This window comes from Battus philenor, unplaced genomic scaffold, assembly GCF_028537555.1.
Source record: "Battus philenor isolate CCGP_79_NKW_IND1 unplaced genomic scaffold, ilBatPhil1.0.hap1 SCAF_16, whole genome shotgun sequence".
Lineage (NCBI taxonomy): Eukaryota > Metazoa > Arthropoda > Insecta > Lepidoptera > Papilionidae > Battus > Battus philenor.
The window spans coordinates 7,996,960-8,012,695 of record NW_027181678.1 but is presented as its reverse complement, the minus strand read 5'-3'; the positions used below and the strand labels follow the sequence as shown (position 1 = coordinate 8,012,695).

At 29.6% G+C, this 15,736-nt stretch overlaps 3 protein-coding genes across 3 annotated transcripts; 2 read left to right on the top strand and 1 right to left on the bottom strand.

Annotated features, from left to right (window-relative positions):
• The first annotated feature begins 332 nt into the window (after positions 1-332).
• Apt1 (Acyl-protein thioesterase 1) lies at positions 333-3,711 on the top strand. The gene is made up of 5 exons (XM_068762358.1): positions 333-474; positions 550-581; positions 659-872; positions 1,406-1,579; positions 3,361-3,711. Exons 1-5 carry the CDS (start codon positions 424-426, stop codon positions 3,550-3,552), a joined length of 663 nt encoding a protein of 220 aa, XP_068618459.1. The 5' UTR covers positions 333-423; the 3' UTR covers positions 3,553-3,711.
• A 1,002-nt stretch (positions 3,712-4,713) lies between these two features.
• Positions 4,714-10,813, top strand: Nhe1 (Na[+]/H[+] hydrogen exchanger 1). Its single transcript, XM_068762104.1, has 7 exons — positions 4,714-6,128; positions 6,336-6,492; positions 7,352-7,506; positions 8,250-8,401; positions 8,613-8,741; positions 9,000-9,092; positions 10,178-10,813. Exons 1-7 carry the CDS (start codon positions 4,922-4,924, stop codon positions 10,328-10,330), a joined length of 2,046 nt encoding a protein of 681 aa, XP_068618205.1. The 5' UTR covers positions 4,714-4,921; the 3' UTR covers positions 10,331-10,813.
• A 1,870-nt stretch (positions 10,814-12,683) lies between these two features.
• On the bottom strand, positions 12,684-13,745 carry Pfdn4 (prefoldin subunit 4). Its single transcript, XM_068762453.1, has 3 exons — positions 13,548-13,745; positions 13,255-13,476; positions 12,684-13,046 (listed from the first exon to the last, which is right to left on the bottom strand). Exons 1-3 carry the CDS (start codon positions 13,578-13,580, stop codon positions 12,894-12,896), a joined length of 408 nt encoding a protein of 135 aa, XP_068618554.1. The 5' UTR covers positions 13,581-13,745; the 3' UTR covers positions 12,684-12,893.
• Between the last annotated feature and the right edge of the window lie 1,991 nt (positions 13,746-15,736).

Genomic DNA, 15,736 nt, shown 5'->3' with positions numbered 1-15,736 from the left:
GTCTCCTCTAATCCGCGGAACCTGTAAATGCTACTAAGATGACCTTATTGCTTGTTATTACGTTAATGCTTTACACCATCTATGTTCCTTAGCAGGAATTTTCAAATCCTTAGAACAAACCTTTTGGGCATCTTTCTGTTTATTTCTACTAAGAATACTGTTAAGGAAGATTAATTACATATATTTTAAAAATATATGCCTAAGGATTTTAATTTTAGTTACAACTCTTAAGCGCTAAAATTAATATCTGCTCTATAATGGTATGCTATTTTTAACAGATAGTTGTTACGGGTTATAGCTATATTTTGAATGTTCCGCTCTACTCATTAATTGCTCTGGTTTGCTGCGGTATTTTGTGTCGCTGTCAGACTGTCAGTATATGATTGCAGATAGTAATTGTATCGATTTTCATATAATCTTATAATGGAACCAAATCCTGTAATTATTGCTGCAACAGCAAAACAAACTGCTTCTGTAAGTTCATATGTTGTATTATTTTTTCTTCTAAAGTGTTTATGTATTTAAAATCAATTTGTTCTTTTCTTTTAGCTTATATTCTTGCACGGACTAGGTGATACTGGGTACGTAATCTTTTGCTGTTTTCGGTGTTTTATGATTGTGTAAATAACGCGTCGTGTTTTTATCTTTTATTTTGTAGTCATGGTTGGGCAAGTATTATTGCTGCTATCCGAGGACCTCATGTGAAGGTGATTTGTCCGACAGCATCAACTATGCCGGTGACCCTTAACGCAGGTTTTCGCATGCCTTCATGGTTTGATTTGAGAACTTTAGATGCTACTGCACCTGAAGACGAAGAAGGTATCCTAAGGGCTACAAATCTTATTCATGGTTTAATTGGAGAAGAAATAAAGGTAAGCTCCAAAATTAAGTAATAATTGATGCCCTAACTATGATAAGATTCTAATTATTAAAGAAAGTGACCAGTGTGATATAATTATTTTTTTGTTCAATTTTATACCAGAGTTGACTTCCATTTACATCTCCCCATTTAATTTATACTTTGACATGAAGTCAATAGATCAGCTAACTTACTATCAGTTCTTCAATAATTGTCGATCTTTTAATTAGCAAGTTTAGTGTAATCATTGATTTCAGTATTAAAGATATATGAATCATAATGTAAAGTTTAAATTAAATTTCTGGTATTGTTTTAAAACAGTTCAAATGATTGATTGTTTAGTAGTCCTTGGCTTCAATGGAATTTTGGGCAATTATTTTGGTAAAATAATTATTTAGGTATTTAACTTTAATTTGAATTTTTCTTAGTAACCTCATAAAAATTCTTGTAAACTGGGAAAAAATCAAAATTATCACATGCCCTAGTTTTTATGCTACAATTTTTATGGGATTGCAAATATAACAACATTGTTTTATATGATTTTAGGCTGGCATTCCTGCAAATCGAGTACTTTTGGGTGGATTTTCTCAAGGAGGAGCTTTAGCATTACATGCAGCTTTGACATATCCGGAACCTTTAGCTGGTGTTATGTCCCTGTCATGCTGGTTACCAAGGCATGCTCATTTTCCTGGATGTGTAAAGGCTTCTACTGATATACCAGTTAGTAAAACATTCATTTTAAAAATATCTGTTATTACAACTCCTATCTTTTTTCTCATTAGAAAACTAACACTATTGGTAAACCTACCAAGTTACTCTAGAAGGTTTAGGATAAACTGTATTCTCATTTATATAACATTCTTTATAGATACATTATCTTCTAAATATTTTAAATTGTGTGTAAACGCTTTCAAATATGTATCTTATTGTTTAATATTAAATTATTATAACTATTACAAAAATTAAAAAAAAATTGATTTGATTGTTTAGATATATAGATAGATATTGATTTTAATGATATCTTCCAGTCTCATGGGTTATGGATAGATAAGTCATTTGTTGGATCAAAGTTTATAGTAGATCTGTTGTACAAGGAACCTTTTGGAACCTAAAAGTGTTAATATTAACCCTAGTAACCAAATTGTGACATAGTTCATGTGTATATCATTATCATTCGGTACCAGTTTCCTTTTAAAATAGATATTTCTTAGTTTATAAATATCATGACTTTTATTAAGTTCATCATTTATTATGTTGATTACCTCTGTAGTTATTTAGAATGGAAAGCTGAATTAAGTAAACTGAGTTTATGTTATTCTTGCCCGTTAGCAAAATAGGTGTTAAATGTAGGAAATGCTTGTAAAGGCCAATACATGGTTCGTTGAAATATTAGCATGTATTTTCAGATATAAGTTATATACCACATTTGTTTAATACTATAAAAACTATAAAAAAAGTGTATATATAAGTAGTATTTTGTATTTGATAAGGATGTAAATTTCGATTCTTTAGCTTTAAGTTAATGAACCACCAATTCATATGCCACAGATAGTTTTCTTAAGGACAAATTAGTGAACAACAATTATTTGTAAAAAGACTTGAAGTAATTTATTTAAACTGTTTAAATTGAAAGTTGGACTGAATATTTAATATTTAGTTTTTAATAACAGTTTGTATATTGTTTGCATAAAACTACATATCAAGTTCTCAAATTACCATTTTATATTGATTATGGGCTATTGTTAATTCTCATTGCCTATACATTTGGTAGTTTTATTTACATTAAATTGACAGGAAGAAGGGGCAAGGGCGTGCAACACAAGTTTTAATAATTAAGTAGAAGCCCTTTAAAGTTTGTTTCAAATAATGTAAAGACCAAATCATCCTGTTTTGGTAAATTGAAATAAGAATTTTGAACTAGTATTCATTTACAGCCACTGTTTTATGTAGGAATAAGTCAAAATTGTACTCTAAATTTTTTTTAAATTATGAAGCTAGGTAATTAGGATCCGTCCAACCTCTTTTTTTGTTAGACTTAAGTTTAATTGTTTTCATTTCAACTTTCTATTATCTGCAGTATCATCAATATCTCGTCTTATCACTTCTCTTGTGTATTACAATGGAATGAAAAACACATATTATTCATTTCAGGTTATAGACATCCACTACAAAAAATAGGCCCCCAAAGATATCTGGAGGGATACATTATAATTCAATAAAATATTACAAATGATACATACATAGTTCATGAGTTAAAATTTCACACACACACACACACACGCACGCACGCACACACGTACACACGCACGCATGCACACACGCACGCACACACACACGCACGCACGCACACACGCACAGAGCATAAAAATAACAATTGTTGAAATATCTATAAACCATTGATATATTAAATACCTGCAACATTTTCTTATACTTATAAATTACTTGTAACTATTTTAGGATTAATGACATTTTTATAATGACGGTATAATTTGTTTTTCTAGATTTTCCAAGCTCATGGTGATTGCGACCCTGTGGTTCCTTTCAAATGGGGACAAATGACTGCTTCCTTCCTCAAAACATTTATGAAGAATATTGAATTTAATACATACCAAGGTTTAACACACAGCTCTTCGGAAGCAGAACTAAGAGATATGAGAGCATTTATAGAAAGAAATTTGCCTGCTATGACATGATTGTTACAAATAACTTAAAAATCATATAGCATGTACTTATGTATTTATTTTATGGATAAAATTAATTCCTTTACTTTATTAAAGTGGTAAATATTCTGGTACATATATTACAGATATTACAGTTGGGATTCTTTTAACCAAAAACTGCAACTAGTAAGTATAATTGAAATAAATGAATTAATCAAAAAATCCTTTTTTATTCTTTATTGTGCTTGATCATTAAGACATAGAACATTTCTATTAACAAGTCTGAATTATATCTGGCAAATCCACTAGTCTATACTATTATTATTAATACTATTATGATTTTAGTATTGTCAAAAATAACTTTTGTTTTATGGATAATTCAATAACTAATAGATTAGAATAGAACACGGAAGTAATGTATTAATGTAGTCTGTTGGTTCTTTACTTAATTTATGATATCATAAACATTGAATTCAAAATTGTATTTGTGTCAAAATTGATTAGCGTTATAAGGACAAAAATTGATGTAGTGTACTCGAGTACTAATAATTTATATGTATATATATATATATAAATAATAATAGTTCATAATATTATGATTAACATTTTTCGAAAATATTAGTGTATGAAGTTAAATATTCTTATACTGTATAATTTTACTGACACTATAATTATGCTAATAGCAGTAACATCGTTTTCCCTGTCGCACAATAATCATCAAAATATTTGAGATATGACTTCATTGATAATATTAATTATTGACATGATTGGTAGTTTTATTGGTTATGGAAAATCACTATAGATTTGGGCTATTATTCTTGGAGATTCCGTTTTTTATCTGTATGGGTAAATTTATAATTAATTTTAATTTAAAGCAGGAGTTTGTTAAGACTTATTTCGTTTTTAAAATTTTTAGCAAACCATTACAAAAATCTAACGTTACAAAAGCGCTGAAGCATTTAAAACATATTTTATTTATCCGTATTTGTTATACAATTAAGAGCTACATTTTTATTTTGTTTTGTTTGTTTTGGTAATTTCCTTTCGTTGATATAATATTATTTACCAAATGGTACGAAAATAATGCCGGAAAAATATTTACAATTTAACAGAGGGGTTATCGGTGACTTTGGAACATTATAGTTTTTAGTTTCGAAACTTTAAATGATTTGCGTTGAGGCGAAAACTTGGGCGCTATTGCTATTCAGTAATTTTTTTACACTCTGTCAAAGTCAGCAGTGTACTGTACACAAACGCAATCGATTTAAAAAAAAATGTACTTGTCGACTACAGCTGCTACGGCGCTATAAGAATTAGAGAATTGATGTTAAGTTTGTACGTCAAATTTATCAAATATTACTTCAAATACATAGTGTATTAATAAAATATAAGTGCAAATAAAATGTATAAGTTAAAAAGACAATCATTTCGTGCTTTGATATATATTTGTTGTGTAGTAATTGTATCATATGGCCAAAAAAGTTCTGCCTTGGACCTAGACAGACATGACAAGGGAGAACGTTCAACGAAACCAATATTAGATTTGGATAATAAGATATCATCAAGACCGAAAAGAGCTGCCAGTGTTTTAAATGTAGCCAGTTCAAGTGAGACCAGTTTAACAAGTGAAAGTATAAAGTCGTCCTTGCCTTCAATCTTGACCAGTTCTTCAACTGATGTTCCCGTCTACGATATAGGTCCTTCAAATTCCTCAATATTGACCATAGTTCAATTGAACGCATCATCTTCAGCTGCCACAAACATATCAGAACCTAGTCCATCAGATGCAGCTCCTTTGCCAGGAAAAAGTTCTGCTGAAGATGAACATAACAGTTCAATGGCTATATTTTTTGTATTATGTATTTTAGCACTTGGTATATTACTGATCCACCTCATGTTGCAAACAGGGTTTTCTTATCTACCAGAAAGTGTTGTTATTGTATTTCTGGGGGCTTTGATTGGTATGATTATAAACCTTATGTCCATAAGAAACATAGCAAATTGGCGAAAAGAGGAAGCCTTTTCGCCCACAGCTTTTTTTTTAGTTTTGCTCCCTCCTATTATTTTTGAATCTGGATACAATTTGCATAAAGGTAACTTCTTTCAAAACATTGGGTCTATCTTACTTTTTGCAATTGTTGGGACTGCTATTTCTGCATTTGTTATTGGAGCTGGCATATATTTATTAGGTATGGCACAAGTGGTTTATAAGTTGAGCTTTGTAGAATCATTTGCTTTTGGTTCCCTAATATCTGCTGTTGACCCAGTGGCTACAGTTGCTATATTTCATGCCCTGGATGTAGATCCTGTGTTAAACATGTTAGTATTTGGTGAAAGTATTCTTAATGATGCCATTGCCATTGTTCTCACTACTGCCGTCTTGGATTCTAATGATCCTATGATGTCTACATATGAGGCTATTTTGTCGGCTATTAATAGATTTTGGTTGATGTTCTTTGCTTCTGCTGGTATTGGAGTAGTTTTTGCACTTATCAGTGCATTGTTACTAAAACATGTTGACCTGCGTAAAAATCCATCACTTGAATTTGGAATGATGTTAGTATTTACATATGCACCCTATGTACTTGCAGAAGGAATACATTTGTCAGGTAAGACATCAACAATGTTTATTTTTATTATGAAATTGACAATAATTTTTGTTTTAAAACTAGAAAAGTATAAATTTTACTTAGTTATTTACGTTGTTAAATAGTTATAGAAATATCTAAAGAATATAAATATTTGAGACAGTAGATAAAAGTTTTTAAATATGGACCTTTACTTTCTAAAATAGGTAATATCTGTCTATTTTACAGGAATTATGGCCATCCTTTTCTGTGGAATTGTTATGTCTCATTACACCCACTTCAATTTGTCTACTGTGACACAAGTAACTATGCAACAAACTATGAGAACATTGGCTTTTATAGCAGAAACCTGTGTGTTCGCCTATTTGGGTCTAGCTATTTTCAGGTAATAAAATCATTATTTTGCAATTTCTCATTGTTAAGACACAAGTCTTTGTTTAGAGATGTGGTAAGGGCAGTGTACCATCATGCAGACTCAGTGTAGGCAAGCGGGTGTTACACATTGTTCAGTCCTAAGACACGACAGTGCTTCAACAATGTTTTTTTTTTAAATCCAATATGGGTTACCTTCTGAGATTTGTAACCACCACCCATAATAAATAAGTTGAAATCCTTTACCAGGTCAGCTCTGTTTACGTAGGTATGACTTACATATTACAAATTATTGAGCTGATGGACATGGTCCTGTACAAATCTCTGTAAATGTGATTTAAAGTTTGCTCCGTATTATAGTTTGTAAATAAAAAAATATTTGAAAGTGAAGTTAAAAATATTAAAAAAAGAAGCCAAAAGTTTTTTTTGCATTTTATACTATACTAAGCAATTTTTTTAGAAATTTAGAGATTATTTCCTGAAAAATACCTATTAAGGTGATCAAAAAATTTGGCTTTGGCTGGTGCTGTCTTACCACTAAACACTTTTTATTCAAAGATTCATGAAATTAATGGGTTACACATTAGTATAAAAAGGAATTCTAATTTCATCACTTACAATTTGTATAGAGGCATAAGTAATTATTTCAAAGTATATAATCTCAACATAGTAATTGCCATTCTAGATAATACATTTCAATATCTTGTTAAGAACTTATCTATTAATATTTACAAGTTTTACAAGAGTAGTTTTTGCATAAGTAAGCATTAATTTTTTTGTAGAGGAAATGATTATTATTCTTGTGTAGATATTTTATGTCTTCATATGGCAGTAATTTGACTAGCACAATAATCTTTAGAAACTTGTTACAGTTTTCGGCATCGTGTGGAGCCTGCGCTAGTTGTTTGGAGTATTGTGATGTGTCTATTAGGAAGAGCAGCTAATATTTTCCCATTAGCACTACTGTGCAACAAATTTCGTGAACATAAGATTACTAAGAAGATGATGTTTATCATGTGGTTTAGTGGTATAACATTTTCGTTATTGTCAGACTTGTTTTCGCCTAACATACTATAATTATGTGTAAAAGAAATTTTTTTAATGTTGTGTTGGATTCCCAGTGTTTCTTCGGCCTTTTCACTATAAACAATATTTTTGTGTAATTAATATTATAATATAATTAAAAAAAAATTTGGATCATTGTAAAAGTTGGTAGACAGGGTCAACGAGCCCGTAGTCCCTTACTCTGCTCAAATCAATTTTGAATAGGCTCAATAGCATAGTAGGTGAAGCAATACACTCCGTTGAAGACCTGCACAAGCGTTGTAATAAAGCGCGCAACAAAGAAGGTCACGATACCAAGTTGTGAAGTAGTTTGGTATCACAATTTGAATCTATGGCAGCCTCAAAGTGATGTGAAAACTTTCTGTCGTGGCTTCATGTTCATACACAGCCTGAATTTAATAAAAAACAATTACATATTTATAAGTGACATTTCTTATTATTCCACAAGTTAAAAATGAGTAAAATCTGCATTTAATTAGGATAAAAATATTTATCTGAAACAAAAAACTGTACATACTAGGTAATTTGAAGTTGTCATCTAAATAATAAAGTCTAAAGAAATATTGATAAAGTCTACAATAACTTTGTCACCAAATTTAGTTGCAATACAATTATTTCTTTAGCCATAGTGTGTTTTATAATATTCTCAATGAATTAATTAATCAAAGTAGAACATGCAATCTAACTAAAAATGACATGTTACAGGATTGAGAGGTGCCATTTCTTATGCACTATCCCTGCATCTTGAATTCTCCGACGAGACAAGGCACGTCATCATAACAACTACGCTTATTATTGTGCTCTTTACTACTTTATTTTTCGGAGGTTCGACAATGCCGTTGTTGAAATTTTTGCGGGTAAGTCCTATTTATTAAAAGTTTATTAATTAGTTTAGTAATTTTTGTATCTAGTACGATATAAGCGCAACGTTTATCTCTAAAGGCATGAACTCTACGAACTGGTGTTTAAATTTGTAAGATAACATTAGGTTATTGTTATATATATAATTATAGCCTTTAAGTACATTTTGTTGGTAATTTTATTATTATTATTATTATAATTTGACAGGCAAACAAAAAGTCAAAGCGATCACGTTCTCAAAGGAAACAAAAGGAAGTAAGCTTGTCAAAAACTAAAGAATGGGGACAGGCTATTGACTCGGAGCATCTATCGGAAATAACCGAGGAAGAACTTGAGGTTTGTTTAGTAGTGCATTTGGATAGTGTTTCTAATTATTTTCCCATGACTTTAAATAACCTTTGAATAGCTGTGCAATAAATACATTACTTATGTAATTAATATTTATTGTGTTAATTACAATAAAAATTACTATTATCATTATTTAAAATTATATATTTCTCTAATATAGAAGTTTAATTTAGGTCCTTTAATTTATTGTACTTATGTAGCAATTTATTTTATTGTTAATTTAAATGTGATGCTTGATTTTTTCAGGTTAATTATTCTCATGCAACAAGATTAAAAGGCTTTGTACGACTTGATATGAAGTATTTGACACCTTTTTTTACTAGAAGATTCACTCATCAGGTAAATGTTTATTGATTGATGGAAGCAAGGTAAATGGGAAATATGTGATGTGCAATCTACACACATATATTATATATGTGTGTAGATCGCAGTGTAGATAAATATATGTATCGCTGTCCAAGCATATTGTTACGTACTATGGGTTCTGACTCGGAATGAAACACCACTGGTTCACAAGTTCACAAGGAGTTCTTTATTCACAAATCAGATGGTCACCCTACTTTAACACAAAGTATACTTTCTCTTAGTCTAAACTTTGCTTTCAAATCGCTCAAGAAATCACTGTCCAAATAACTTACCAAATAGTCAATTTGTATCACTGATCTTAATCTTATACTGATCTTAATCTTATAACTCAAAAAAAAATACTGAACTGTCGACATGGGGAGTACACCTATTTATACTACGGAGAAGATATACATAAGTTCGAGATAGTACTCGGTTAGAATTTCCGAGAACCTTACACAAAAATCTATCAATAACTTCAAGGTCACACGTGTTTACGGCACTTCCCGACCCTAGGATTCCGAGTTTTTTCTTTAGAGGGTTCTGTAACTCTTGCTTTGTAACAATATGAATATTGCATATATTTGTTGGTAAATCCCACCACTTGCTGTTCTACATCTTGCCTCTAAGGAACAAAACATTTTATTAGAGGCTATCAAGCTCATTGGCGGTAGTGTAATATACCTTTTCTAAAGTGGAACATCCTTTTAAAAACATTGAAAAAGACTTTACCTTGCTTTATCACAACTGATTTCAGCATTTTTTAAAGCTATGAGATGTATGTTTTCCACCTACTGGTAAGTGATACATCTTATCTGTGTAATGTATTATTACGCAGGTTTTGAAATGTAAAATTGTGTGCTGGTTTCTAATGCACTTGCATTAGCCACCCTTAGATATGAGACCGCATATTTCATCACCCTGTTAAAAATTTAGACCCAACCTTTAGTAAGTTCTAGATGACTTTAAACGGTTATATTTTAAAGTTAAATAAAATCCAAATGCTTTTCTTGTTTAACCTAATTAAGTAAAATCTATTATACTATTTGTTGATTATCTTAATTTAATTTCCTCTCCAGGAGTTAAAAGATTGCAAGAGTCAAATGACTGACTTAACTAACCAGTGGTATCAAGCCATCCGAATATCTAACGACCATGATACAGACGAAGATGAAAGCTTACAACAAAGTTCTCTTTCTAATTCACATACAAGTTTGCAGAGAGGTGTATAATTTTTTCTTTACTTTAGCTTATATCATTTGCGGTATAATATAGATAGCTTTTTGTGTGTCAAAGACAGTACAATATAAATATAAAATTTAAATTATTATTAACTGCTTCGGATTCACTGATACAATTATGAATAAGCTTGTTCACTATTATGTTTTGAAGAATATAAAATACCATGTATTCTTAAAATTTTCAACAACTCCACATTATTTTTGAAAATTCTGCAGTGAATTTATCCTATTGCTATCACTTATAGAAGCCATACTGGTATCATGGAGTATAACTTTTAGGTTTTAAAAAAATCATATCTGTGAGTGGATCAAATTTGTTTCATTATTATTTAAAATTTTATTGGATAATAATTTAATAAGGGAATACTACTTAGGTTTCCATCAGTATTAATAAGATTATTTATAGTTCTTTTGGTGTATATATCATAAAAAGGTTATTTCAAAAAATATCTCTCTATTCTTTTTCTATAAAGGTAATGTATAATACATGTAGATTCTTAACCATCATTTTTAAAGACAGTTACAAGCACAAAAGATAAAATGTAATAAATGATTATGTACATATATGCAGTTAATGCAATGACTTACAATTAGTCAATAAATGTGATAGAAATTTGCTGTAAGTGTTAATCAGCCAAAGTGAATTTAAGAGTTTATGATAATTAATTTATATTAACTTTTTGCCGGTTGTGTAAAAATCTGATGATTAATTTTGTAATATGTAGTTGATCTGGCTCAATGATTATATTGCAGTTGCTTAAGCAATGATTACAAAAAGAAATGTGAATCTGTACTGTTTCTAATTCATTATTATATATTTGGCAAATCTAAATTGCAGGTGATCAGTAAATTACAGTAAGTGTGTTAATGTTTGCATTATTTATTGTTACAGTAGTTATCAATTCATTAAATATCACATTGCATTGGCTTATAAAGCCATTTCTGTGAAATTTATGTTGACGATAATATTTATTAATTATATATTATTTATTAGTAAATGTGCAATATGCTATATTGGCTTATATATATCAAGAAGCTATGTAGTCTTAAATTTAAAGAGATGTTTAAACTGAATGTTTTGTACAAAAATGTCCAAAATTGTATACAAAAAATTATTTCATTACCATTGTATGCCATATAAAAATAATTTTAATCCATAAATTTTATCTGGACATTACAGTGAGAAATAAAAAATGTGTATATATAAATGCATTGGGTTCTTAATTAAAACATCAACTTTATTTGCCATATATATTTAAATTGAGGATGTATTTTATGAAATATATATCCTCATTAATAGTTTCCTATAGGATGAAACATTTTTGTTAACCCTAGTTTACTAAACAGTTTCGAGAATTTATTTAAAAAGGCGCTAATTCATAAGATTTCTAAAAGTACTCTACTTCAAGTTTTAGTCTTCAAACTCACTTCACACGAGGTTAGTGCTCTCTTTGGCATTTGTCTGATTTTGATGTGTGCTTGGCTCATCACTTCTTGTTTTGTCCTGTCTCAGTGGGCTAGTTTCTGCAATATACCAGCACACCACCATCAATTTGAAGGATGTATTTGCAACTGTAGCTCATGGTTCAATCATTGATTAATAGTATCAACTGCTCATTTGATATTGTTATCAATTTGAATGATTTTAGGATTTTCTTGCTAAAGTTAATGCCTGTTTGGACCTTAAAACCACTTGTAATTTTTTTTAAACAAACAATTTTTTTTTATAATTTTTCATTTCTAATATGTCATGGTTATTATTGTGTAGTCATAATAATTGTATGATTATATGGATTACTATAATTGAACCACTGCAATCTTGAAGTATTTTGTCACACTATCATTATTCTGTGAGACTTAACAATTAGTAGCCTTACAAACAAATGTTTTACAAAAGTTCTTCAGAAGAAAAACATGTATTCTTGTAGCACAGGTTATTCATCATCTGTGAGCCTTTTATTTAGTGATCAAGGGTTAATAAATATGACAATGTTTTATGTTTAATTAATTTATTTGTAAGTGTTTTTAAAATGATTTTCAGTATTAATTACACATTCAAAATTAGTTAAGTAAATTTGATTTTAATTAAATTACAGTAGTCCATGGAATTAACAATAGTATTTACTGTTTGGAAGTGACAAATTATAAAACTTAGATTTATTGAGCAATTGTCAATATTGTGTTGCATTAGAAAAAGTACCCAAATTTATATTATAAATCCTTAATTCAAAAATTGAAAAAAATTGTCCTGTAAAGTAAAAAAACATTTTAAGGGAGATTAATATTTTTAAAATGTTGACACAATTTTGTACACTATTCCATGTATTAAAAAATCTTTAACAAGTAACAGTGCAAGTAGTTACTAAAAAAATGTACTTAAATTACAAATTTAAGTGTTTAACATCCATGAGTCAAATGTTTACTGTTCCTGCTGTTTATGTGATAAATATATATAGTAAATTAATTGTGGTTTTATTTTTTCAATTATAAATACCATCCAGTGTTGAAATTTTTAACTAAAATGTGTTGAATAATGTTTTTATCCATTTTGCCTTCAGTCTTCTTCATTTTCCAAATTAATATGACTTCCAAATTTGCCGTATAGGTGTGCTTTTAATTCGCTCATCTGTGACTTTAAATCTTCACATTTTTCTTCTAACTCTCTTATTTCGTTTTCTTTTTTGGCTTTGGTATCTTCTAAAGACTTCTGTAGACAATAAGGGCTTCATGAATTTATAAACGATAATATTTGTATATAGCACAATAGATATTTAATAATTAATCATTTTCGTACTTACATAAAAAAAAAACATTTTAAAGTATGTGAGTAAAAAGGGAATAAATCCGGCTCGATTAGGTTATGTCACAAACGCCATATGAAGCAAATGGTTTTTAAATTAGTAAGATATACTTACTAATGTGTCCTCCAAAGTCTGGCATACAAAAACTTCCCCTATAAGATAGGGAATTTTCTCTGCTTCATCAGCAAGACTCAGTTCCTCTACCGCTTCTTCCAAATTTTTCATGTCGTTTTGTTTCACTTTAAGCTCATCTTTTATGTCATCTGCTTTAGCATTAAGTCGAGCAAATTTATTTATTTTTTGTTGATCACTGTATGATATATGAACATCAGAATCCTGAAAATATGAAGTTAAAATTAAACAATATATTGATAGTATTTAATTAAATAAGTCAAGTATTTTCATACAGGTTGAAAAGTGCCTTTTCCAGAATTAGCCATTTTAAAATGTAGCAAAGAAAACTTGTTTTTTTTTTCTCTCAAACGAATCTCCCCGTATCTTTTAAGATTGTTATTTATTATATATCAGCTGGCCACGGCTTATTAAACACCCAAAATAGAATTGAATTCAAAATTGTAAGTCTGACGATAACAGTTTTTGTAGCAATTGTTGGATATAGGCAAAGGTTTTAGACTTTACGGTTTCGTTGCATTCCAATTGCCTCAAAATTCGAATAAATCATTTCTATGTCTACAAATACTTCTGATTTAATTTTAACAAATAAAAAAAATACCTCTATTTTAAATTGCCTCATTAAGTTTCATAATTGTAGTAAGTTGTTTTGTAAATTGTTGTACTGGTTTTGTTCATTTATTGTGTTGTAAATAATAAAATGTTCCTTATTAATATTTATTTTTTGGTACACTATTTTTTTGTGCAAAAAATTTAAGAATAAATAAATGAATAGGTCTGTAATAAAAAAAACAAAGGATTTTCTTAGAATATTTCTGGATTTGTTTTTACTACTTCTTTATTTCTTTCTAGTTGTCTCAAATTTCTTTTTGAGTTGGCTCTCTCAATCTTGTCTCAAACTTTGATCACTCTTTATTTCCTACATTTTTAAATTATATTCATTTATCAGGGTTTTCCCAGCAGTACTCTTTAAAGTAAGACAATTATTTTCTTTCACGAGACCTACAAATAATAGTATAACAATTAAAAACTAATTATAATACTTACATCCTTAAAATATACCTATTATTTTTCGATTTCTTTACTTTATTGTTAAAAAATCAAGCGTGTTGCCTGGTGTTGAGCACAAACTTACCGCATTTGTAGTATTATGCAATTCTTGTATTTCAATAAATAAAATCTCAAATTTTATTCTGATAATATAATTACTACAGTAAGGCGTACCTTCATGTAGTTTTTAGTCGAAGTGCAGGGAGTGCTGAGCAAGATTTTATTTTTATTAGTACTTCTGTAATATTAAGGGTAAGGCGTAACTAATCATCAAGAGACTTTTTTTTACACTTAACCATACTTTTTTAAAATAATACAATATTGATTAAAATATTTTAAGAATTGTACAAAGTTATTCACAAAACTTATAAACGCTGGACGGTCCATGAGGAGGACTATTTCGGAATTTCTATTAATATGAATGCGGAGATCCTTAGACGCAATAAAGTAACCGATATAAGCATGAGACATCTGCCGATTGATAAATTGAAGTGGCATCCTTCCGTAGTGCACAAAACATATGGCAGCTGTGGCTTTGTTCTCGAGTAGAGACCACAGACAGGCAAACGCAGCGAAGGACGTTCGATCACAAGGAGGACAGATGATCTTGTTAAGACCGTCGAAAGACGCTGGATGCAGGCCGCTTCTAAGCGGTTAAATCGGAAATCCCTGGGGCAGGCCATGTCCAGCAGTGGAAGTTCTATGGCCGAAATGATGGTGACCACGTCAATTTTCTTTGTTATTTGATACAAAGTACATAATTATATAATGCTAGAACATAGCCCCTTAACTTTTATGAAAAAAAATATCATTAGATGCTGTGTTGTTCGGAAGCTATAAAAATGACCAAACAAATATAATAAAACCCGAACTTTCTAAAGTACAACTTTTCGCCATTTGTAAATTGTAGAAGGTCAATTTGAAAAAAAAACACTTTTTATTCACGTTTTATAATAAAGTAGATTTTAATTTAATTAGAATGTCGAAGAGATGTTGAATTTTCAAAAGTAAATTGTATTAACATGAGTGAGTTTTTTTATTTATTTAATAAAAACAGTTATTAGCTATAAGGTAATTATGCAGAAACGTTAAGAGATTCATTATACTATACAAGAGAAAGTTGAACTAAAAGAGTTGTTATGTATAAAAAGTACGACCAAATGGCTTCACTTGCGACGTGGTAATCGATTGATTTCGCCAACTGCGCAGTCGCGGGCTCGACTGTTTGTACATACCAGGGAATGTTTAGCACCAATATTTAGTCTCATTTATATACTTTGAAAAAAAAGAAGATGAAATACTTATGTGTAACATGTATATATAAGATGTTTTTATGATATTTCATAACAACTATTATAAAACATTGCCTAGGTTTTGAAATTTATTTTTAATTTTAATTAAAGCTATCCACGAG

Excerpts from the sequence above, each read along its gene's own strand:
- Apt1 (XM_068762358.1), top strand. The coding sequence starts at position 424 with ATGGAACCAAATCCTGTAATTATTGCTGCAACAGCAAAACAAACTGCT. Across the intron at positions 873-1,405 it reads TAATTGGAGAAGAAATAAAG|GCTGGCATTCCTGCAAATCG; the intron begins GTAAGCTCCAAA and ends ATATGATTTTAG. Across the intron at positions 1,580-3,360 it reads AGGCTTCTACTGATATACCA|ATTTTCCAAGCTCATGGTGA; the intron begins GTTAGTAAAACA and ends TTGTTTTTCTAG.
- Nhe1 (XM_068762104.1), top strand. The coding sequence starts at position 4,922 with ATGTATAAGTTAAAAAGACAATCATTTCGTGCTTTGATATATATTTGT. Across the intron at positions 6,129-6,335 it reads AGAAGGAATACATTTGTCAG|GAATTATGGCCATCCTTTTC; the intron begins GTAAGACATCAA and ends TCTATTTTACAG. Across the intron at positions 8,742-8,999 it reads TAACCGAGGAAGAACTTGAG|GTTAATTATTCTCATGCAAC; the intron begins GTTTGTTTAGTA and ends TGATTTTTTCAG.
- Pfdn4 (XM_068762453.1), bottom strand. The coding sequence starts at position 13,580 with ATGGCTAATTCTGGAAAAGGCACTTTTCAACCT. Across the intron at positions 13,477-13,547 it reads GAAAAGGCACTTTTCAACCT|GATTCTGATGTTCATATATC; the intron begins GTATGAAAATAC and ends TCATATTTTCAG. Across the intron at positions 13,047-13,254 it reads AGACTTTGGAGGACACATTA|AAGTCTTTAGAAGATACCAA; the intron begins GTAAGTATATCT and ends TATTGTCTACAG.